Source organism: Lonchura striata, chromosome 3, assembly GCF_050655825.1.
Source record: "Lonchura striata isolate lonStrDom1 chromosome 3, ASM5065582v1, whole genome shotgun sequence".
Taxonomy (NCBI): Eukaryota; Metazoa; Chordata; class Aves; order Passeriformes; family Estrildidae; genus Lonchura; species Lonchura striata.
This window is the reverse complement of record NC_140705.1, coordinates 69761969-69786715: the sequence shown is the minus strand read 5'-3', so window position 1 is coordinate 69786715 and position 24747 is coordinate 69761969. Positions and strand designations below refer to the sequence as shown.

Sequence of the window (24747 nt, the reverse complement as noted above, 5' to 3'; positions counted from 1 at the left end):
GTGTAGGCGTTTCCCTAATCAGCTGTATTCCATGCTTAATTACAGGTCCTGTCCAGTCTTGTTGCTGTGATTTTAGGTATCTGAGGGGGTATGCTTTGATGCAATTATTTTATATTCTGCTGCAACATTAGTTTACATTTTTGGAACCTACAGTATTTCTCTTCTTCGCCTTCTCTTCTGCACGCCTCTCTTGTAAAAATGTAAGTATTTAGTTCAATGATGGAAGTCTAACAGGAGAGGTTTTTAAGTAGACAGGCTGTGTTTTGCAGTATAGTTTAGACCTTCTAGCTTCTAAACACTTTCTGCTCACTGCACCTTGATCTATTCTGTTGCTTATCTTTACTCTTTCTTTAAAAGAAAAGCAAATAAAGAATATCCTGGTTACAGGAGTGGTTTTTGTTTTAAAGAACCTTCAGTTTACCAATTTAAGTATATGGATCTCTGTAAGACAAAAACAGTATGTTTCAGCAAATTTCTAAACCTCAGTTACACATACTGAGTGCTGAGGCTCTGAATGAAATCTGCAAACCTCTGTCTAGGAAAAAAAAGAGCAATTGAGGCTGCACAAATTGAGGCAACTTACACTTCCAGATAGTCTTCTAGAATCTGCCAGTGCTCAGAAATGTTGTGGGAGTATTTTTATGCAGAGCCTTCCAGGCTGTGTGTTCTCAGGTATCATCCTAGATAGCAGAACTAGTGCTTTCCAGGCCCTGCACATTTATGATTTGCTTTCCAGACCAGAGCTTCAACTACTGTATTTTATTCTGGCACGTGCTTCCAAATTCCCAAACAAGAATTCTACTGTGCCAACCCTACCCTTCCATCAGTCATCACGCATTTCCGAGTGGTGTGTCAGTATTGGTTTTGTGTGGAGCCTTAAAGTGCAAATATGCCTACAGATTTCCAAGTGCTGATGGTGTGCTTCAACAGTGGTCTTTAGAGTATGTCCTGGTTGTACAAGCCCTTGGCAAAGCCGGGGAGCATCTACTGTACAGCAGAATTAGTAGTTGCTTTTGCCTGGAACATTTGTATAAATTTAAAGTGATTCACCTAGCAGTGCTTAGTAACCCCTGCTCTAGGAGATGGATTGTAGAGTAAAATAAACTTTGAGAACGTTACCTACAGACTTTCAGCCCCTAAAATATGTAAAATCAGCAAGTTTTCAGTGGAGCGAGATACAGTAAGGCTTAAACCACATCTGATTGAAGGAAAAATTATTTTAATAATTAAAATACTTAACATATTTTTGGAGGTGTATTCATTTTGGGGTTTAGAAATATGTATTTCAATTACATGGTTGTGGCTTTGCCTTTTGCTGATGATGGAAAGGGACATGGCTTTTGCTCTTTAAAAAAACTGTTTATTAGAAGCTCAGGCTGTATGCATAAGACAATTGTATGTGAGCTGTTGAAAGAGAGAGTTAACAAGTCGCTGTTTTCCTAGATAATAGCAGATTAGTGCCTCCCTAGTAGTAGTTAAAAACTATTATGCTGAAGTAGTTAAAAGTTCCAGCGTATCAAGACCATAATGTCTTTAGGCTTCCTCCTTTCAGTTTTTCCCCCATGGTGCTGGCTCTTGGTTCTTGACATTACGACTGCTTTCATTAAAAGGCTGTTTCTGTGTTGGTCTGTTTAAAACTTTGTGACCACCTTCTTGGCACTGTTGAGAGCACTTTAAGATTAAAGGCTTGAATTGTAAATATAACTAAATCTAATAGTGTGACAGCTTTTTTATAAAAGGTAACTTCTTTTTAGTTAAATTTATTATTTTTCTTCAGAGTTCATGCGAAGATATGCATGGAATAGTCTGAACAAGGGAATTACTTGAATTAGAACAGTCTGTACTTGTTGAGAGATGGGGTTTTTTTAATGCTTTCTCCAAAGACACGCAGGAGCCATAATTCAGGAGAATTCCTCCATCAGGCATAAAATGTGTATGTACCACAGGAAGTGTTGCATTCATTATGGTCAGAATACCGCTGTTTTCAAACTAATTGGAATTAATTATTTTAACCTTCTTCCAGTATACGAGCAAATGCAGAAATTAGACCAGAAAAATCAGGAGGGAATTATTAAGAAGCCTAAGACTTTTTAAATTCCTTTTTCTTTTGGGTGCAGGTGCAGTCTTTTTCCTTCAGCTTTTGATGAAGTGTTAGCACTGTAAATTCATTAGTTTTTAAGATTTTATGAAATGCAAAAATTCTCAGACAAGACCATAGATAATGCACTACTGATATTTGTGCTGATATTGTGTAGTTTGTTGTTTTATTATTTATTAAAGTGATTTTGTAAGGTGTTATATAATGCTGACTGACTTCTTCTCATTAAGCAGTGATAGAAAACCTTAACTGGTGTGTGTTCTTCTCCCTGTCACATCTGGCACCTCCACTTGAGGTGTCATTTCTAGTCCTAAGGAGTGCATAGCCTTCACTTCCTCAGTGCAGAATGCTTTTCTTCTCATGTTGGAAAGTTCAGTCTAGTCCTGCAAAACTTGCAGGTGGCTTCTTTGCACACTTGGAATGAAGGGGCAACAGTGGTAGTTTGTATTGTTTTGTCCTTTGCCTGCTCACTTTACTATTCAAAAGCAGCACTAGGTTATCCTTTGTATCCTTGTTCTACAGGTAGTGGTTCCCTGGCAGGAAGAGAAGTGGAGGGAGCATGGGGGATGAAGGAAGGAACAAAAACCAAATCCAGTCATAAAGTCCACTTTAGGCTAACATTCTGAAAGGAGTAATTCCCACTTCCACAAAAATGACTGTGAATGCTGTCCATTTCAGTGGTGGTAGAATAGGAGCTCTGGAGCCACAGCAACCAGTGTGCTGTCCCTGCCCTTTGCAGGGGCTGGAGTAATTTGAACAAGCCAAGCATTGGGCATACAGACACAAAGAAGGTAAAAGCATCACCCAACTCTTCTTTGAGTGGAGAGCATTGCAGAAGTTCTTATGGTTATTGTTACTAGTAATAGGAATTCCTGTGGTTCTGCATTTCTGTACCTGACTCTGAGAAAAGATCTCTTAATGCCACCACCTTTTACTGAAAAGAATGTTGTTTTGTGTGGATTTTGTGGGTGAGATTTTTTCTAGTATGGAGAAATTTGTTGTTTGTGCATGAAATAATTTCTCAAACCTGTTGCATCTGCAGTGGAAATGACAAGTTCGTTGGCCTTCATATATACATGATGGGATTAGAATTCAAACTTCCAGATAAAGATGGGAGTTTTCTGTCATTTTTGTTACTGCTATTTAAAAAAGAAAAAATATATCCCTCTAGGTATATTACTGGGAAATATTTGGAAAGGGGAACAGCCTAAATGCTCTGCTGAGGATTTCTTCCTATTGGCTTTTTTTTTTGTTGTTTTTTTTTTGTGGGTCGAAGGTTGCTTGTTTTTCTGTCATTCAGACTTCCTATTGTAGGTCAGAGTTATGGGAAACTAGCATTTCTATATAAGTGGCTTCAGGCTTACATTTTGAATAAGAATGTGAGCCAGTCTTAAATTTACACCCAATTTGCTTAATCACTATAACCAGAAAGGTTCACGATTACAAAAGTAGAACTGACTTAAAGGCATTCACCTTTGACTGGAAAATCCTCATAAATTTGAGTACATGGTTGGACAGATACGTGTTTTCTTGTGTTCTTGTTTCTTTCTCAGAAAATAACTGTTTAAAAATTACCTTTTGTAGTTACGGAGTGTTGCTGTGGGAACTGCTTACAGGAGAAGTTCCTTACCGTGGCATTGATGGCCTCGCTGTGGCTTATGGAGTAGCTGTCAATAAGCTTACTTTGCCCATTCCATCCACCTGCCCTGAGCCATTTGCAAAACTAATGAAAGGTATCCACATTGTTTCTTCCTATGTATTTAAATAGTTATGTTTTGGGGGTATGAAATAATCATGGGTTGCCAAATAAATACCTCATTTGATAGTGTGCTGTGTACCAAGTATTTTGTTTTTCTTTACACAGCAGTCTAGTGTTACAGAGACAATGTTGCATATAAGTTTTTCAGTAGGAACAGTACAGTTTGTGCTCTGATTTCACAGATTTTTTTTCTACTCTGAAATTGCATTAATTTTCATAAATTATGGGATTCTACTATGGATTAATAGAAGATAAGATTAAAATCCCAAGGAAAAGAATTGCAAATGTCTTTTTATTTTCATTCATGACACTTCACAAGTGTCAAAAATGTTCATGAGTGTTCATTTTGACAATTCATGAGTGTCAAAAATGTTCTGGAAATATTTCAGCGAGAAATAAACATTGCTTGCTAATGGCTATTTCCTTGTGTTTAGTGAATTCTTCTACCTTTTTGTTTATTCTTTCCATACAATATTGCTAGTTTTGCTATTTTGGATGCTAAAAATAGACAAAAAAATGACTATTAATACAGAAACAATCCTCTGAATACAGGTAGGTAAATGTCACCTCTGTAAACTGAGATGGGACTGGGAATGTCTTGCAGGTAAAGAGAACACATTAGAATTTGAAATGCAGTTGCAAGTAACTTGAAATTCACGTAGTTCTTCAAAAAGTTCTGTGTGCTGTTACAATCTGACGGGATTTTGATAAATTCTAGAATGCTGGGAGCAGGACCCTCATATCCGACCATCGTTTGCCTTAATTCTTGAACAGCTTACTGCCATTGAAGGGGCAGTTATGACTGAAATGCCTCAAGAGTCTTTCCACTCCATGCAAGATGACTGGAAATTGGAAATTCAGCAGATATTTAATGAATTGAGGACCAAGGAAAAAGTAAGTTGATTTTTCTAGTTGCATGGCAGTTAAGGAAGGGTATGTGTGTATATATGTTTGTGATACAGCACACTTTGAACTTTTGAATTGTTGCTTACCAATGTACTCATGCAAATATACAGACAGTTGAAAAAGAAAGATATCCATACCTGTCTCCCCAAAGAAAAGAGGTTGTAGATGTATAAATGTGGCATTCCAGGCTCTTTTTTAAAATGTGCTGATTTTTTCTTGTATGTTTGCATGTATCAGTTAAATTGGATTTATCCCTTAAGCTAATCTTTATGACTGCAAATTTTCATCTGCTGTTGGACATTCTCCTCAGCTATGAGAATGAAAAGCCTTTTATCCTGTTATGTGTCTGTGTCCCATGGCTTTTTTACATGTACTGAAACATCAGCATAGTTGTTTTAGAATTTACTGATCACCTGTAAGATTGCAGTATCATTACATACTTCCTCTCTACTGTTTCTTCTACCCTCTGCATTTTCCTCTTCATTTTGGTTCACAGAAGTGGGTAAGTATGTGGTGGGTCTGCTCTGCCTGCAGTAAGCATACAGAGTGCTAGAGCTGAGTCTAGTGCCTTGGGAGCTGTCAGGTCTCTTCCTTTGCAGTTGAGTTATAGTCCCTCTATGGAGAGTAGAGGCTTCCTTTTTTTGCTTGCCATGAGGTCACCAGCTACTGTGTTCACTTGCCTCAACCTGCCATAGAACATAACTCTGTTTTTGGCCCCTCCAGCAACTGCTTAACCAACCATTTTCCTCTTTTTACTCTGGGAGCAATTGTAACAGGCCTTCCTGTTCAGGTTTTTTGTTGTTGGATTTTTTTTTTTTTTTTGTGTGAAGTTTTTTTTTTTTTCTGTGTGTGTGGTTTTTTTTTGTTTGTTTGTTTTTCTGGAGGCATTGCTCTAGTATGAGATTTCCTATCTAAGAAAAATGTGACTAAATCAAATCTAGGATTAAATAAGTAGGTGAAAAGGTTTACAAAAAGAATCATGTTTTGGGTGCAAAAGTGAGTTAAGAGAGAAGAAAAGATAAAATGCAATTTACTTTTAATATGCTACAGTAAGTGCATCTCCAGAGGCATCTACCCTAATGAGGTATACTTCTCTAAGGCTGAAAACATGTAACTTTGATTTAGACAAGATTTTCATATATTCAAGGTTTTTAATTTGTCATATTATCAACTTTGCTATGAGCTACTAGAGTGAAAGTCATGTCTATAAAGTTTTTATATATTAATAATAATAATATTATAATAATACAAAAATCCTCTGCATGAAGTCTCATTCCTCCTGTAAAAGAGGAACTTCTGTAGCTAGAGGAATTTCCTCAAGGGCTTACTGCAAATGAGTGATGGTGACGCCTACTTGAAGAGAAGATCACAATCTTATTTTGACAAATGTTCTTGAGCAACTGAAATACAGAATTCTTTCCAAGCTTCCTTACAATGGCTGTTTTAATTGTAGAGTGATGTGGAAACATTGCCTAACTAATTGCAGTAAGTCGGGTTTTAATTAGTTTATTTGGAAAAGAGTAAATACTTAATCTCTCACTGAGGAAACACTTTTACTTCCTCTAAACTGTCTACAATTTAAGTACAGGCCCTCAGTTTCTGCCTCTTTGCTGAGCTTTATGGAACCTGGATTTGAGGGCTGTGAAAGGTGGAAAATCAACAGTGTCTCCTAATGTACCTTTATTACTGTACTAATGCAGTTATAAAGATCTTCTCTATTTAAACTTTGTGTCTCTTTTCTAAATCTGAATTAATGTAGTTTCTGCTTTCAACCCTTGTTTTAGGTTTCCCTGTTTTGTGTGAACAGAGGAGGAGGAAAGTGAGGATTTTTGGGAGTCTCTAAATTAAGTTATTAAATATCTTTAAAAAAATTTGGTTTCCAATATTGTGTTGAAACAAGCTCACTCAAAATTAGTATACCATATGGAATTTGTCAGTCATATCACTTAAATTTTCAACCCATGATAAGCAATGTATGTGTGCTATAGCTGCAAAAAACCCCAGAAAGTGTCTTTGTGAAGAGCAGACACTTCTCACTGAACCATTTTACTTCAGTGCCAACCTGTCTTTTGACATCCACAGTCTTTTTGGCAAGAACATTTGAACATCCCCTCATTTGAAAGCACTGAAATAATACAGTTCAGGAAGTAGTTTTTTTCTTTAAGGCTATGAAATAAGGAATTCTGGCATACAGCATTGTTGGAATAAGGAATTCTTCTGGCATACAACATACAACTAATGAGCAGAATTAGACAGTTCTGAAGACAAAACCAAGCAACACCTCAATTATAAAATGGTATATAGTGTAAAAATAAATTCATTTTAAATAGAAATAAAATTTTTAGATACCCTGAACATTTAGCATAGCTTTTTCCAAATGATAGTTTTCAGAGTTGAATTGAGTGGCATTTACACAATCATATGAAAAAAACTGTCATGAGAAGCATATATAGTATGAGTTACATCTAGTTCTCCTTTTCCTGTACTTTCTGTACAATGTTATTAGCAATATAGACTGTAAGTATCCTGTCTGTCTGTCTCCTGTGTAATATGCCCCATACTATTGAGGAAGGTCTAAAATCAGGGAGGCCTTAAATTTCAGATGCATTTTAACAGATTTTGGAAAGTGTAGGTTAAGATAATTTTAAAATGTTAGGTGTACAGTTATTTAGCTTTGGGTATTCATTTACCCTGAAAAACTAACTAGCTTCCTTACTAAAGCTTTCCCTTTTCCAAAATTAAAAAATAATAAAATAAGAGCAACTCTTCTGAGACTGGTGGCTGGGGAGTCTGTGTGCTGTAATTCAGTGGTTAGTAGCTGTTTGATGTTACAGATACATGCTAGATTTAATTAAGAAACAGCTGTCTTATGACTTAGTTTATCCTGTTGCACTAATCCCCATTCAGTGTAATACTGATTGCTTTTCTAGATAGAAAAGTGCTACTTAATACGTGGCTGAGAAACAGGAAAGGTTAGAAAATTTAAGATAAAGGCAATAATTTGTGTATTCGTCAGGACATTGGCCTTATGTTAAAGTGTAGGAGCAGTCCAATAGCAGCCCTCATGCTGTGCAAGAGCTTCTCATCATGTGAAATATTTGAAGTGCATTTTCTGCTGGGCTGTTAGCTGATAATCTTTGATTGCATGTGTTGTCCCCATTGCTACTGCTTACCTGCTTTAAGTGGGGTGACTCAAGTTAATTAGTTTAAAGGAAATGTGTAATGCCTGATTCTGAATAGAGTCTTGGTTTGTTGAGAATGGAGAACTTGCAGAAGATTGGATATGCTGCATGCATATAGTGCATCATAAAAATAAATCAGGAAATACAACCTACTGTGCACTTCATATGTCCTTTAATACTGTCTTCACATTAATACTAAGTTTTATTTTTGTGAATCTTGTCTTCAGGAGCTTCGATCCCGAGAAGAGGAGTTGACAAGAGCAGCTCTTCAGCAAAAATCTCAAGAAGAATTACTGAAGCGCCGTGAGCAGCAGCTAGCGGAACGCGAGATCGATGTACTGGAGCGTGAGCTGAATATCATGATATTCCAGTTAAACCAAGAGAAACCCAATGTAAAGAAGCGGAAGGGGAAGTTCAAAAGAAGCCGGTTAAAACTGAAAGATGGACACAGAATTAGTTTGCCTTCAGGTTTGCAATTTTTTTAAAAGTTCACTGTATAAGTAATGATTAAATATGCCAGCTTCTTCACTTCCATAGTTTGTGTTTCAGTGTTAGCTACTATTTTATTTTGTTGTTAGGTTCTTCCACTGTAGTGCACAGAAGGGTTTGGTAAGAATTGTATAGCTCCCTTCCCAAAAGGAAAAGCTTTCACGTGTCATATCCAGAAGTAGTCCTCATTTCATCTAGAAGAATGATTCAGCTAGAAGTCCATCCCATTTGGAGGGAAAGGTCACTAGCATGAGAGCCACTTGATTTAATACTGATTCAATGTTCAAATTTTTGTTATTGTTGTTTCTGTACAGACAGGAAGGTACTTTTTACTAGATGCCAAAACTTTCTATCATGATTAGTGCTCTTTGCCCTAAAATTGCAAATACTGAGCAGAAAAGCAGTGCTTCAAGAGGGCTGGGGATGGATGTACAGGTGCAGTAGTTCCAAACTGCACACTTGCTGCAGTTGCAAGTACAACACAGCAGTTACAATCTTCAGTGCCTTATTTCTTGCAAGAAAACATTAATAGCAGCAGATGATGATTTTAGAATACAAATATGGTATAATTTGAATGTTAGAGGATTTCATTCCACCCATGAATGCATTGAAATGCCCCATTTGCAAAGGAGGTGTGTTTGTAGACAGTGAGGGTCTTTCAGTTCTGAGGGGCTGGTTTAGAGGTGCCTTTTTAATGTTGCCACCAGATAGCACTACACAAACTCATGGTTTCACCAATGGTTGGAAAGCCTTCATTATTATTTCAAATTCATTACCAGCATCCTGGGGTTTGTGGGCTTCCTTTCAGTGGCTTCCAGGTCAAGTCTGACAGTTTATTACAAATGCATTAAGAACTTGATCCTGTGTTAACACAAGTCTGACCAAATTGTAGCTATCTGATAGCTGGAAAGACATCAAGAGTGCAGTAATATTTAGATTACTATTTCAGCACTAGTGAAATATTTTTCCTTACTTTAAAAATAAGAGCAAATAAGATAAAAGCACCCTACAACTTCCCAGACAAACATGGTACATTTATGTGGTTTAGTTAGATTTATGCTGGATTGCAAGCTTCAATCGAATATTTAGCCCTTGTTTCCAGTTCTTGTATTTAAATTGAAACAGTGATAAAATAAATATTTTCATTCAGAATAGCAGTTAGCTGCTTGTTACCAAGAACATCCAGGTGAACTTGTCCTTGAGACTATTCTATTATAAGAATAGTGTACAATATAATTGCATTGATGATGGGTATTAGAGTGGCATATTAAGGTTAATTTCATAAATTTTTTTCCTCCTCAATATTTGTTAGGCTTTTTTACTACTTTGCTATAAATATTTATAATTCTGTAGTTTACTGTCATGATTTTCTGTCATGAATAAATGTGACTTTTTTGTTACTGCTTTTTTATGGTGTATATGAATTACATGCTAAAAAAATGAGGCAAATCTTATTGGAATGAGTATTGATTAATTTGAGATTAAATACTGAGGGGTAATTTTTGCCCCTCCTGTGACAACCAAAAAGATTGCATAACAGCTTATGGTGTGGTTGTGTCTCAGATCAGGTCCACTTGGACCTACTTGCTGTTATTCATGTTCTTGCAAGACTATCACATGAAGGTGTGAAGTCCTGCCTGTTTGACTCAAAATCTAACTTGTTACATTTAGAGTTTTTCAATATTTTTAATATGTATATCTCTTACCTATATAAATAAATGACATATAATGAAGTCTAATTCATTATATAACTTTGTTTTAAGAAGTATAGCAGCATGTTCTTCTGAGTTTTTTTTTCAGAACATTAAAACAGATTTGTTTTGCTCTCTTACAGATTTCCAGCACAAAATAACAGTGCAGGCATCTCCCAATCTGGACAAGAGAAGGAGTTTAAACAGTAACAACTCTAGCCCATCAAGTAGCCCCACAATAATTCCTCGTCTTCGAGCTATACAGTGTAAGTCTCTGCTTGTTTGATCAATAGAGAATGTTCTATATACATACCAAAATGTTGGTAGTACTATTAGATTCCAGGCAGATTTCTGTCTGATTTCCACATCCCTTGATTGGTTCTAACAGTTGCAACTTCTTTGAAAGGAGGGATAATCTTGCTAAAACGCTAAATAATTTTCAGTAATTCAAAATGATTGTGAATGCTTTAAATTGTATCTTAATTGATTTGGGAACCAATTTGTAAACTGGGTTAAAACAATGACCAATCAAAATTTGACAAAAGGCAAAGCATCACATTTAGATCCCAAGTAAGCTGGAAAACAAGTTTTTATTAGATATTGGAGTTGATAAAGGGAAAAAAAATCAGAGAGTAAGGGAGTCTTGTAAGTTGCAAAGACCAAAGAATGAGCCAATAACCCAACTTTCTTATGACAAAAGAGAATCAAGCTTTCAACAGTATAAATCAACAGTATAAATCTTCTGGTATAAATCCAGAAGAAATCTTGCTTTAGATTTTTAGGAAAAAGAGACAAAAAAAATTATGGGTACTTTTGTAGGTCTACATTACTATGTATACTGATAACAGAAAGAAAGGTATATTCATGCTCACACAGTGGAGGTACCAGGAATATAATCATGTTATTGCAGAGAAGCCTATTGGGGAATGACATAAAGTCAGATAAAACAGTTCCTACAGGATTCACTGCTTGAATTTGTATTGTCTGATCTATTGTGCAAAGTAGATTGTCTAATTATCTACATTCAGAGAGGAATGCCTTAAGCTTCTCTCTCTATGAAATCAGTGGAACCTGTTCCAGCTGAGTGCTTATAGATGTTGGCTATCTTGCAAGCATAGTCACCTATGAGGGAGATTACTTCAGAATCTGACTTTGCCAGCTAAAAATGGGGAGAAAGGGAAATCGGAATGCATGAGTATTTTTTTCCATACTGTTCTGTAGCTAGTCTGTAAAGATTGATTGTGTTTTAGACCAGCCTGACACTTTAAGTTTGGATAGAAATCAGATCTCTCATCTCCTTTGGTACAACTCTGCCTTATGAAATTCTTTTCATTGTTAACGTCTAAAGGGGAGCCGTGATGTCTTCTCTGGCACTTCAGTATTTGTTTGAGCTGCAGCAGATACAGTTGGCAACATTGTGGATAAAGGAGAGAGATGGACAAACTCTGTCTTGCTTTTTATAATGAAAATTTGAGATGGAAGAAAAATCAACTGGAGTCTTTTTCAGATGTTAGCTGACAGTATTTGTGTTGTCAATAGTTTGCTGTCCTGTGTGGTGGGTTTTTCTGGTTGGTTGGCTTTGGTTTTTGCAGAAAGGTAAAGAAAGTAAAATGTAATCACGTATAAACTAAGAAAAGCCTATCTCATTTTATCTTTGATTCTTCTTGCTCTGCGTGGAAATGTTTGGAAATGAAGCAAATGTCAAGTATTGGCATGGTTCTGAAAACTTGAGTTTTCTGTGCGTGTTTTTTTATAATTGCATAGCCCTGTGTAAGCTGTTGCAGTGTCACTCCGTGCATGTGTGCTAAGTACCACTGAGGATTGTTTTCTTTTTTATTTGAGCAGAAATTTGTGTTCATAGGGCTTGAACACACAGGACAGCTTAAAGGCTCTCGTTTAAAAGAAGTACATGTCTGCTTCTGGGCTTGAATCCTTAGGTTTTTACCTAAAAGCTTATCAGATATCTCAGGAATATCTAGCTGAAACAATTTAGCTTCCACACCCATCTGCACCTGTGCAAAATAAATTCCCTTTCCACAATAATGTTTATCTTGATTTAACTTCAAAGTGTCTTTGTTTCAAGACGGCTTGCTCAAATACAGGTGATTTGAACAGGCATATGTAACAACTGGTTACTTGACTGCTTCACTTTGTCTTGAGCAAGTCTAGCTTTCAAATCTAAACACTAAGTTAAAAGAAAAATCTAGTTAATTTCTCATTAAAACAAATGCTGCTGATCTTAAAAGGAGTTTTGGAGGGAGAAGGAAAGCCACTAAGGCACATATTCCATAGGAATGTGGTTCAAAATGAGAGTGTAAGGTAGGCAAGTGGCATTCTACAGGGTGAGCTTTGCTGGCGAGGTGGATGGTGAGGAAGGAGGAGAATCTGTACAGGGAAGGAAAAGCAGAACCATGAACATGGAAATGCCCCCTCATTTATCAGGCTGTTGTAACTGGCTACATCGTTTTTCTCCTAGGTCTCTCTATCATATCTGCTACATGCCATCATGACTCCAAGCTAATGCTTCAGTTAGTCAGTGGCAAATCTACCCTTCCAGGCTGGGTGCTAGAAAGAGGATTCTTTAAACCCTACCATGAAAATCCATCACTAGAAGATGCTTAATATCTTTATAGATCCAGTCTTTTCACTCAAAAACTTGAGAGAACCAGTTCTGTTTATGAAATAAATTTGACTAAGATCTCTACTACATTCTCTTAATTTTTCCTCAGTGATTCCAAAAACAGATACACACACAGCTAATGGCCGAAGAAACAGTGTATATGTGTACCAGCAAGATGTAGATATCACAAGTGAATATGAAATTCCCTGTGGGATTATGAAAAAAGGCAAGATTTCATTATGTTTCCAAGGTGCTGGTTCTGTTTAATTTATCAGCTGAGACAGTGACAGACTAAGCATTTAATGTCTAGAGGCTAGACACTTTAAAGTATAATTTGTTGTGGTGTAGTGAGAAAGAAAATGTTAATCGTAGTCACAACTGGAGTATTTATTTCTTTTGATGCCAGTTGTCCACAGAATATGTTTTATTCATTGAACTTAAGTGCTCAGTCTAATTCACTTGTCTGAATTACCTAAATATAAGGTTCCCAGTTAAGGAAAGCATGGGAAATGTGATTGCTTTGCTGCTTTATCTTTGATCTGGGTCTCTCATCAGCTCATAAATTACTTTTCTTTCTTTCTCATCTTTTTGGATCAGTGAAGTTTGCGTGGTGCTTTTTGAAAAAGAAAAAAAAATCTCAGGTTTTTTCCTACTCCTATGTGTTACTCTGTTAAAATGGTTTGGCAGTGCAGAAGATATTCTGTTCTGTCAAAATATTTTGGGTTTAGAAATAGTATTTATGTGTGTGGGTTTTGTATTTTTAAATCCAATCTCCAGTAACTTCAGATGAAAGCAACAGAACTTGGGGAAGGAGCACAACATATCACCAAGAAGAGTTTGAAGATGTGAAGAGGAATTTTAAAAAGAAAGGTTGTACATGGGGACCAAGTTCAGTTCAAACAAAGGATCGTGCAGATTGTAAGGACAAGTATGTCTGCTACATTTTGGTTTCTTGATAATATTAAAGCCTTCTTGGTGGCATAAGTAGTGAGTGAAAACAGTTCTGCTGTGTCTAGTTACAGCAAGAAATCCTACCTTTTAATTAATTTAGAAATCACATTACTGATGAGTAGCTCCCCCCCTTAATCTTGAGGATAAAACACCTACTTATGTTAAAGTTTTATTTATTCTTATCTATTACCCTTTATCTCAGTTTTTTTTGAGATTTGGAACATACTGGGATGCTGAGCTACCAGTGCATACCAGACATTCATGGCCCATCTTTCTTGCCCTTCCTCACATTATATTGAGGAATTGCAAGCATGGCCCCCACTGGGTACTTTCAGCATGATTAAGTAAGACTGAATGATTTGGCATATGTGAGGCAGAGTTCACACCAGCAAAATCCTTTATACTGACAGAGGGTGAAAAGTTTATGAAAATCAGCTGGACAGCTTTAATTACAGATTATGTTTTCCAATGGCTCAAAACTAGAGATAGTAAGAATACTTTTCTTTATTTCTTGAGTATATACAATTATTTATAGTGCTTTTCTTTATTTTTCTTGGTAGGGATATCCACTCAGTTACCTGTGTCACAAGTTGGTTACAACTCCTGACACAATCAGTTGGAACTGGCTTTATATTATTTTTGTTTTAAAGTCACAATGTTTAATAAACTTCCAATATTTACATCATTTCTTTGAGACAATGAAACTATTATTCAGGTTTTCACAAACCTGTGTTGCTCAATAGGTAGTGAGGGCCCATTTTTCATTTGCTTTCTTTTTAGACACGAAATTTTTATCCTAAAAAGAATACCTGACATTAAGATGTGTTTACATTTATAATCATATAATTCAATGCTACTCCATCTTCTTTTTACCTTTGGAAAGGTTTTGAAGTTATGTACTGCAGGTTTATAGTTTGAAAAGAAAGTAATTTTTTTACAAAGTTTATGTGAGCATGGTATCTGTAATCTCAAACTATTGTTATTGCAGAGTAAGACCCCTTTCAGATGGCAGCAACCCTTGGTCAACTGTTTTAATGAAAAATCAGAAGGGTGTGCCCTTAGCTTCACTCTTTGTGGACCAAGGTAAGAGCTGTTTTTGAAAAAGTGAAAGTAGCCATATAATAGTACTAAGATCACCTCCAATGTTATAAATCGTATTGCTTGAATTCCTTAGAGGATTACACAGAATTTTACACAGGAAAAATCATGCTGCCAACCATTTTCCTCTGCAAAATACTCTGTATTTACATCATTAGCAACTAAGAAATGCACATAGTCTGTGAACAGTAGCATATACAGACTTTTTCCATGTTTTTGAGTTGCAGGCTACTCTGTATATGAGGTCTGCAGTCACCACTTTTTTTTTTTTCTTTTAAAAAAAATCTAAATCAGTAATTGTCTTCACATTTAAATAATCATTGACATTGTTGTGCAATCTGCATGGTGATTGCATAAATGCATAGTTTTTTAAAAACCTGTAAGCCTTGATACATTTCCAGATATTAGTTCCCAGATTTTCTGAATAAGACCTATTATCTACATCTTCAAGACAGAAATGTAGATTTCAAATCATAAAGTGTTTTAGACAACATATTGCTGTTTACAGGGAAAATCACAAGGAAAAGCATATATGATCCCTTTAGTATCAGGAGCATAATAGCTGCATGTTGCTTTTTATGACCATTGCTATAATGGGCCATGACAATAAAATATTTGTAATAATTTTAACATCTGCACACCGTCTTTCTATACTGTGGATTCTCTTATCTGAGAAAATTAAGTTACCAGTGTCAGGAAAAAAGCCTGTGATATAACCTGGTGTCCATTTCAGCAGCTAAGATTCATGCCATCTGGAAGAGGAAATAGCTGTTTGAACACTGCTGGAAAAAGACATTTTAATCTTCATGTGTAGTGGTAGGGGTATAAATCAAGGCTTCACAAATAGTAATTTTATAGATTTATTAGCTTTACTATTATAACCTTGTACACAAAGTTACCATACTTGAATTTCAAATGCTTCTGTGTTTACTCTCTAGCATTCAGTAGTTTATAGTAGAATAACACATGCAAATCAAATAATACCTCCTTTTTATTTGTCATTAGGTGTAAGATGTCAATTTTACTTTTTACTCCAGAACACCATGATCTAATGAATTAATTGGAAAATTCTAATAACTGTCTGGATTTCGGAACTCAGCTGAATTGAAAGTATTGTAAAGAATACGTTATGAATCTTATCTGCCAGTTTATGTATAGTAAATTACTTCTCTGTAATCCATACACCAAAATATTTTATGTGTTATTTAAAAAGCATTATCTAAGTGTTGTAAACACCAAGAGGTTTAGGTGTAGGATGTGTTTCTGAAACTCAAAATCTGAGTCTGATCTTCTAACAGCATCTAAATGGATTGTACAGCATCCTTCAATGTTAATACTTGTGCATTTTAAAGGAAATAATGATGTACATATGCAGACATGCAATAGCTTTTGCATTACAATCTTAAAGAATGCTGTGATATTTTGCAGGTGCCTGTACTGATAAGAAACTTATCCCTGAAGGTTTGGACAGTAAAAGACCAAAGCCAATTAAGTTGCCCAATCAGGCCTATATTAATCTACCTCTTTGGAAAGATGATCAGGGAGAGAACACAGTAGAACACGAGAGCTTTGAAGAAGGAACCTCAGCTAGTTCTACAAACAGTACTCCTCAAATGACACCTACAAACAGTCTGAGCAGGACGCTTCACAAAAAGAAGACTGATTCAGTGCTGTATGGGTGTGCTGTCCTCCTTGCCTCTGTTGCCCTGGGCTTAGATATCAGAGAGCTGAACAAATCACAGGGTCCAGATGAACTCTTGCCTAAAGATGAGAGGAAGAAGCGTGATGGAATATTTCAGCGTGCTTCAAAATTCCGCAGAAGTGCCAGCCCTACACGACTGCAGTACAAGAAAGAGGAAACAAGTATTCCATCCCTAGATCCAGCCTCAGATACTGTGAATCTTCTCTCTATGCCCTCCATTTCCACAAAATGCCTGCTTCAACCTGATAGTGAAGATGCTTTTGTAAGCACTGTGCTTGGTGATTGTGGTCAATGTAGTTCCACGGACAACTTTTCATCTCAAACTTCTGAAAGTAAGACAGAACAAAGGATACAGCTGGCTCCTAACACAGTTTTGACACAATTGAAAAGTCAGCCTTTTAGTCTTGGTCTGAAACAAGAGTCTCAAAATGTGCCAAAAGATTCCTCCACAAAGTTATGTATGATAGGTCACAAACGAACCTTATCAGATGGGAGCCATTTTCAGACCACAGGTAGGTAATTAAGAACTTCCAAGAATCTTTAAGTTAAGTTGCTGATAAAAATTTAAGTGCAAAATAATGTATTTAAATCTAGTTTACATTTAAATGGATAAGCTCATGATCAATGGGTTTTTGAAAAGAAGTTCTAAACTTCGTACTGATATTCCGGGGTGGTTTAAATATGATATTCTTCATGATGCACGTATGATTTTTCAGAAAAACTGGAGAAGTTCATGGGACTTTATTCCAGTATGAATATTCATCCAGTTATTATGGGGTTAATGCTTTTTGTCTGCATCTCTTTTGTACCAAGAAAAAATCATTTGTGATTGCCAGTTGCAGCGAGCCTATAGGCAAACACGTTACTTGAGCACCACGGGTCTTGTCTTAGGAGATTCCCCACAATGTACAAACCTCTTCATTTTTCTGGTGGAAGAAAATCTACTAGTGTTTATGGCAACCCAGTTTTACAAATGGCAAGAAATTCAAGAAGTCACGTAGTTTAAATTTGCATTTTTTTTGTTTGGGCTTTCTTTCCCCTAGCTAATGGAGTTACTTCAACCAATGATGTCTCCAGACTCCCGGTCCTGTCAGTTCCTGGAACTCTGCCCTCCCCATCTTTTCAACAAAGAAGCAATCACAGTGGTGTCTCAAATGAAAAGCAAAGCGCTGTCAATACTATCTCAAGGCCTAGACCGTCTTCTCTAAGAAGTAAAATTGATGCATGGCAGATCATTCCACGTATTATTAAACCAAACTCTAAAGACTCTGAATGTTCAGAGGACAATGTAGATCCAGATGTTAACCTCCTGCCAGATACTGAGCAAAGAACTAACTGCCACATGCCCTCATTACTTGATATTGATGTGGAAGGTCAAAACAGAGACTGTACTGTGCCTTTATGTAGAATGAAGAGCAAAACTTGTCGGCCATCTATATATGAACTGGAGAGAGAATTTCTGTCCTGAGTGCCTTTCATTTTAAAAATGTTTGCTCATAAAGGGGAACAAATATAAAATTTTTGTCTGTCTAACACTTTGTGCTGCTTTTTGATGTACTGTGACAAATAGTACCAAAATTATTAAAATGGGCAGCTAATTAAGTGTAGTAGGTGCCTTTTTTAAGTGTTCCTTGGAATCCCAACTAGTAACTCTAAAAGCACAATGCTGCAAAATCATATTCTAGGTGAACTTCGTTAGTATGTTTTGAATGATGAAAATAAAATGCCCACCTCTCTCTGCCATGTCACAGAAGTTTTCTTTAGGTTTGAGAAGTTTTGCTAGAAATTTAAATTTCACACATTAAAAAAATGAATGACATATAGAGCAAGGTTGTGCTCTGTCAGGAAGAGTTTCACCTAAGAAGTGGTGGTCTGCAGCTTGCCTCTGTGGCTTATAGGTTCAGGGGGAGGGACAAGGTTTTTAAGGTGCGGGTACAGGAGGCTCTGTTCACTCCTCATTAAGGAAGTGGTTGCTTGCAGACATTGATACTGAAATGGGTTAAGAACCAGGAGCTGAATTTGCAGTTTTTGCCCTTGGTTATTGTGAGAACTTTCTTAGTTTCTCCAGAAAGTTACACTGCTTATATAAACATTTCAGTTTCAGCCACCATATCGATTTGAGAGGGTAAACTTCAATATTGGGATTGGAGTAAAGGTATTTGACATACTTTGTAATATGATACAACATTCCTTGTAGGTAAGGATACACTGGAACGTAAATATTTGTACTCTTAACCTTTTGAAGACTACAGTGTTTGCACTGAAAGCAATTTTCTTGAGTTTGAATTTTTTGTTTGTGGTAGAGGGGTTTGTCCCCTTTCGTGTTTTTTAAACTCTGCTGCACCTTGTATTGAAGAAATTTGGTGGGTTTTAAAGATAATTTGTTTTAAGTGAATCAATGGTGCATTTTATTGCACTTAATTTTAAAACTGCTATAATTTAATATGAAATTTTTCAGTATAATCTCTGTAGCTTTTCTTCCTAAGGTACTACTGAGTGACTGCTTACTCATATTTAGGAATCAAAGGACAAAAACAGATGTGCTTGACTGGTTTTCAGTGATAGAAAGTTTCCAGAAAATTCCAAGTAGTTAATTGTGGGGGGAGAAACATTTAGCTTTGATAACACTGGTAGTTTATTTTTTTACAGTATCACTAAGTGAATGATTAAATAAAACCAAATGAACAATATACTTTCCCTGATGAAAGCATTTTTTTAGAATTAAAGGAACATCCCTCATTTTCCAGTATTTGAAGTCTCCATTTTGTAGATCATTTGACATTTAAATAGTTTTCATAAATAAAATTAGATAATCCTAGACTAAAAATCTACTGTGTTCCCATCCGAATGCTGTTTTGTTAAGGCTTGTGTTTAAATCTTTTCTTCTCCTTTACTCTGGGGTCTGGGAGTTCAAATAGAATACACAGTTGCTTAAAGCTTCAAATCCAAGGGATTAAAAAAGAAGGCTTCTGTTCTAAGACTGTATGCACTACAATATCCACCTTGAAGATGACCTACAGTTATACAAATGAAGTCTTAATCACACGGAGCAGAACACATAAAATGTAACTTCCCAGCTCTCAAAATGGAAATGGAAAATAATTTCCTTAAAGTATTAGTTTACCGAAAGTAAAGACAGAACCACTAGTTGTCTGCAAATCTAAATGCTTGCATAGAAGATTGTTCCTACATTTTCTTCAAACCTGTTTCTGTCGCTGTATTCCTAGTGTTGGGTCAACATGATTCAAGTCACATATTGTTCTTTGTCTTCTGTTTCAACTTTAATTTCATTAGAACACTTTAATAGATTGTTCCAGTTTTAATACAAAATGTTTTTGTAAAATAAAGTCCTTAATCAAATATTAAGTATAGATTAACAGCACATTTACCTTAATTAGAATTTTTGAGCATTATGTATATTTCAACTCTTTCTTGATTATTCCTGTGTGTAATACTGAGAGAAAGAAGATGATTGTATTACATGTTTCTGAAGAAAGTATCTCTATGTGGCTTTCTCCAGGAAAACCTCAGGTGCTGAAGTATTTTGACTTGTAAACTTCTGTTAAATTCTGTATTTTTAAGGCTTATATAATTTTGAGTGTTGAATTTTGCACCCAGTGTTTTGTAATCAATAGTATCAGCATAAAAAGCTCTTTGAGCTATATTGTTTTCATTTATTAGAGACTTATCTCTCTTGTAATTAAACAGATTTCTATTTCTGTTCAATAAACAATTTCCCATAAGACTGGGACATATGATATGGCCAGCCCAGTGCATTCTAAGTAATTTAGGAATTTGTATTCCATCTCTTATTCTGAGACAGTTTAGGTAAGCCATCTCAAATATTTCTCTGATGTGATGCAGTTTTTTTAAGCTATAGTCTATAGTGCTATATAATTGTCTTTATAGTTTAAAATTCTAGGCCAGTCTTCACTGTAATTAAAAAGAAAAAAACAATTCTTTCAATAAGTATTTCAATCTGTGAGTATTTCTCACCAGAGAAATTTTCTGTGAAGATACAGAAATCTGGTATGCATTAAGTGACCTGTCTTAGTTAAAAGGATATTTATTTCAATGTAGGTTGATAGCCTGACCAAATAATAATTTATGTTGATTGTTTTAGCATAAAACTGAAGGTGCTTACACTACAAAGATTGGAGATAAACACTTGATATGCTGATGATTTAAATGTTTTTATTTAAAAAATAAATGTTTTGTAGCTACTGTATTGCAAAGTGACCTGAATTTTCTTGAAAAATACATCTTAGTGTTTTCTTAACATATATGGAGGAGTTCTCTGGTGAATAACCAGGATCTATAAGCTATGGCCAGCCTGTTCTTGGAAGATTATAATGTAATTGTTACTCTAAGATTAAGAATCCAGTACAGTATGAGCATTCCTGTAATATCTTGCACTTGATGTGGGTAGAAACATTTGGCATAAGATTGTTTTTTCCTTTGATGTGACCATAATATTCTTTCTGTGCTTTTTACAATGTTTGTTGAGTGTCTTAGAGGAGATAGAGTAGTGGATATAACTAAACTCAGCATCAAGAATACAGGTAAGTACTAACATCTTTCTGTTGTGGGGTTTTCTTGGGAGGGTCCATTGGTTCTTTGGGGGATTTGGTACTTTGAGGTTTTTCGTTAGGTTTGTGGGGTTATTTTTTAGGCAAATGAAGGCAGTATTTTCCTTATAACATTTTGAACACGTTTTCTGAACTCCCTCTTCCTTGATCACGTCATGGGTGCATTAGCCCGTTTGTCAGTTAGGAAGAGGAGGTATCCATTTGCAGTGATAACAGGCAAGATATGGTGAAATTCAAATAGAAATATATTAAATTGTATATTGAATTTATAAGGCTGCAAGCCCAATCTTATAAAGATATGGCTGCACTCAGCTTGTAGTGAGACTGGCTGCATAACAAATATTTATGTGGCCTGTGAGTGTCAGTATGGAGCCCAGATTGTAAGCCAAACTGCAGAGGCAGTTTATTTTATACACAGAGTTACAATGGTAATACAAAGATCTGCATACAAGTGTGAGGTAATGAAAAAGATCACAGTGTCACCAACCACCTTCTTTTTTAATGTAACTATTCAGATCACTGTAGTGTATGCACTATGAGGAGCTAAGGAGACTCTTATCTAATACATTTTTGATGCAGTTGGTGGTGCTTAAGACTGAAGTATTAGGTATTCTAACTTAGGTCCAGAATCCTTGCCAGGTTGTAGTGGAATTCTTCCTGAACAAACCAAATATGAGTAATTTATCCCAATGCTAATAGAAATCCAACATTCTTGATATAGATAGTCTGATAAAATAGTTTCTTTAACCAAAATAAGTGCTTTTCATCTAGTAAGTTGGAGAATGGAATACAGAGCTACACAGGTAGGATGTTTTTACTTTTATTTCACAGAATCACAGGGTCATTTAGGCTGGAAAAGATCTCTGGAGATGAAACAGTCTTAAGCTCCTTTGATAAAGCAGGCTACCCATGACCATGTCCATTGAAGATCTAGGTATCTCCACAGCTTCTCTGGGGCAGTCTCTTCCAGTGTTTGATCATCCTCACAGTAAAAACATTTGCTTATATTCAGATGGAATTTCCTGTTAATCGGGGGGTTTGGGTTTTGCTTTTTTTCTTGTTCATTGATTGTTTTTGGTTTTGCTCTTTGCTTTTTGTTTTGTTTTTTTGTTTGTGCCCATTGCCTCTCATCCTGTTGCTAGACACTGCTGAGAAGAGCCTACCTCTCTCTTTACCCTGTTATCAGGTATTTATAAACAATGATAATGAGATCCTCCTGGACTCTTTTCCAGACCCAGCTCTCTCAGCCTTTCCACAGATGCAAGTCCCTTGCCAGTCTTTGTGGTGCTGCACTGGATTTGTTTTACCAAATCCATATCTTTATTGTACTGGGAGCCCAGAACTGGACCCAGCACTCCAGGTGTGGCCTCAGCAGTGCTGAGTAGGGTGATCTCCATCAATCTGCTGGCACTATTACAAATGCAGGAACTGTTGGCTGTCTTTGCTGTAAGGACACATTGCTGACTTCTGTTCAGCTTCTTGTCCATCAGGATTCTCGGGTCATTTTATGCAAAGCCAGTTCCCAGACGGCTGGTCCCCAGTGTCTACTGGTGTGTGGGCTTGTTCCTCCCCAAATGCATTTCTGCTTCATGAAAGTGCTCTAAGCCCAGTTTTCCAGCCTGTCCAGGTCTCTCTGAATAGCAGCACAACTATCTGGTGCATCAGCCACTCCTGCTATTTTAGATTGTCTGTGTATTGCTGAGAATACATCCTGTCCCAACATCTGGGTTGGTAATGGAGGTGTTAAACCTTATCAGCTCTTTTATCAAGCCCTAGGGTACTCCACCACTGACATTTAAGCAAGTTATAATTAAAGCAATCTCATATTTTATTCATACAATCTAAAATATTTTTCCTAAGTGATTTTGGTACTTGTAATTATTCAATTGGGATTTTTCTCCTTCCACTTAAAAAATAAAGACATAATGACCATTCTCAGATCTAGGCCTTAGTGAATTGCTTCAGTAGTTAAGATTTGGCATCAGGGTGACCTGAGTTCAGTGCTGCTTGATGTTCAAAATATTTGCAATTTGCTTTAGAAGCAAAGTCATCAATTAACCCCAGGTGATCAAACTTGTCAAATCTCAGGCAGCTGTCCCATTTAGTGTTACTTCTTTAAACAGTCACTAATATGAAGTCTCATGCTCTGTAACACTGCTAAGTGGAGTTTTTTAAAACATTTGTGTTACATCTGAGAACATCAGTCTTCACCCCCACCACATAAAGTATGCAGTTACAAGATCTGACAGCTTGAACCTCTTAGAGCTGCTGAAGACATTGATGAGTACTCTGATCTCTTAAGGGCAGGTGGAGAGGCCAAGCTATGAACTCCTCAGAACCAGAACACTGTTAGTACTTCTCCAAAGAAAGGTGCCCAGAGCAGCCATTCCTACTGTAGCTGCTGAGTTCTCCCTATGCCAGAGAATTTGCACATATGCTGTTGTCTTCCTGCCAGCTTCAGATACACCTAGATAAGCTCTTTGGTGCAGCAGTAGTCACCATGAATGGTCTAGTCATCTGAGGGCTTGCCAGTCTTTATGAAAGCAGGTGTAAGTCTGCAAATTTGGGGTAAAGGAGAAAATAAACAATAGCACTGTTCATTCTGCTGACAGTTTTGCAAATCACTTGCATAATTCTAAAGTTTCTAAACTCTCTTTTATGGCAGAAGGAATTGGGCAATAATATTTTACAAAGCCTTTTTACTCTCTGCTGCCTTCCAGACCAAAAGTGACATTGTGCCTTGTGCTAGATGCCATTTATTCTGCCTGCTAAATGCTATCAGTGGTTGGGAGGATGCAATATTTTATTTTCAAGCCTGATGGAGGTAGTTGTGCTAAAAATCAAGTGAATCAAACATCAGGTATATCTGCCAGCAGTCTAGGTAAGGCAAAGACATGTACTAGACATATATTTTCCAGTCACTTAAGTTCTATTGAGAACGTGGCTCCTGGGAGTGCTGGAGAGCCTTGCAGGCTATTTCCAGAGACAGGGTATTCACCCAAAGGGAATCCACTGCTGTTCCAGAAGTGGTCTTCACATGTTGTATGTCTTTTTGACTCTGTCATTAGGGATACCTGTATGTCGGCTTCAGTGCACATGCCACCCGAAATGTTTAAGGCAGAAGTAATAGTGATTCACTTCTCTATCACACTTTTATCAAAATATTCATTTTTCTCACTGTAGAACCCTGGAAGTTATTGGCATTGGTGGCTCCACTCTTGATAGTCAAAATTCTCATCGCCAAGACCCTGCTTTCTTCTTTTTTGTGATGCAGCTGCTTGATGGCTGGCTTTGGGGCTAAGATACCAACATCCTAATTTATCTACAAGAAATACTAGTTGGACAGATACTTGTGAGCAAGAGAATAGCTTGTCTTATTTATTTATTGTACCTCAACTTTAACCTACCAAAAGCCTATCTTTTAGGTGCCTTTTCAGGTTTGGGTGGTTTTTACTGTGGTGGTTCTCTGGTTAAGTAAATTATATTCGTTTATAGAAACAGGCTATTAAGAAGAAAACCTGTACTGTCATCATCTATAGCTAGAGGATGCAAAGAACAGATGCTATCTAAAGCAGATTAACAGTGTCATAATATGGAGTCATCAAGCTTGATCATTTTACCAAGTTAGGGAAACTCTACAGAATGAATATGTATATTCTTTC

General features: G+C 36.4%; 1 protein-coding gene across 3 annotated transcripts in view; it reads left to right on the top strand.

The window, feature by feature from the left end:
• The window catches only part of MAP3K21 (mitogen-activated protein kinase kinase kinase 21), a 40240-nt gene extending 19516 nt beyond the window's left edge, over positions 1-20724 (top strand). The window contains exons 3-11 of one of the 3 annotated variants that reach the window (XM_085575427.1): positions 3683-3831; positions 4576-4751; positions 8173-8413; positions 10269-10391; positions 12855-12995; positions 13523-13673; positions 14685-14779; positions 16223-17008; positions 17540-20724. In XM_085575427.1, coding sequence (XP_085431553.1) covers positions 3683-3831; positions 4576-4751; positions 8173-8413; positions 10269-10391; positions 12855-12995; positions 13523-13673; positions 14685-14779; positions 16223-17008; positions 17540-17964 — 2287 coding nt within the window. In that variant the 3' untranslated portion in view covers positions 17965-20724. The remainder of the gene's footprint in view (positions 1-3682; positions 3832-4575; positions 4752-8172; positions 8414-10268; positions 10392-12854; positions 12996-13522; positions 13674-14684; positions 14780-16222; positions 17009-17539) is intronic. The other 2 variants (XM_085575428.1, XM_021527112.4) reach the window with 2 other exon arrangements.
• Positions 20725-24747: the final 4023 nt, after the last annotated feature.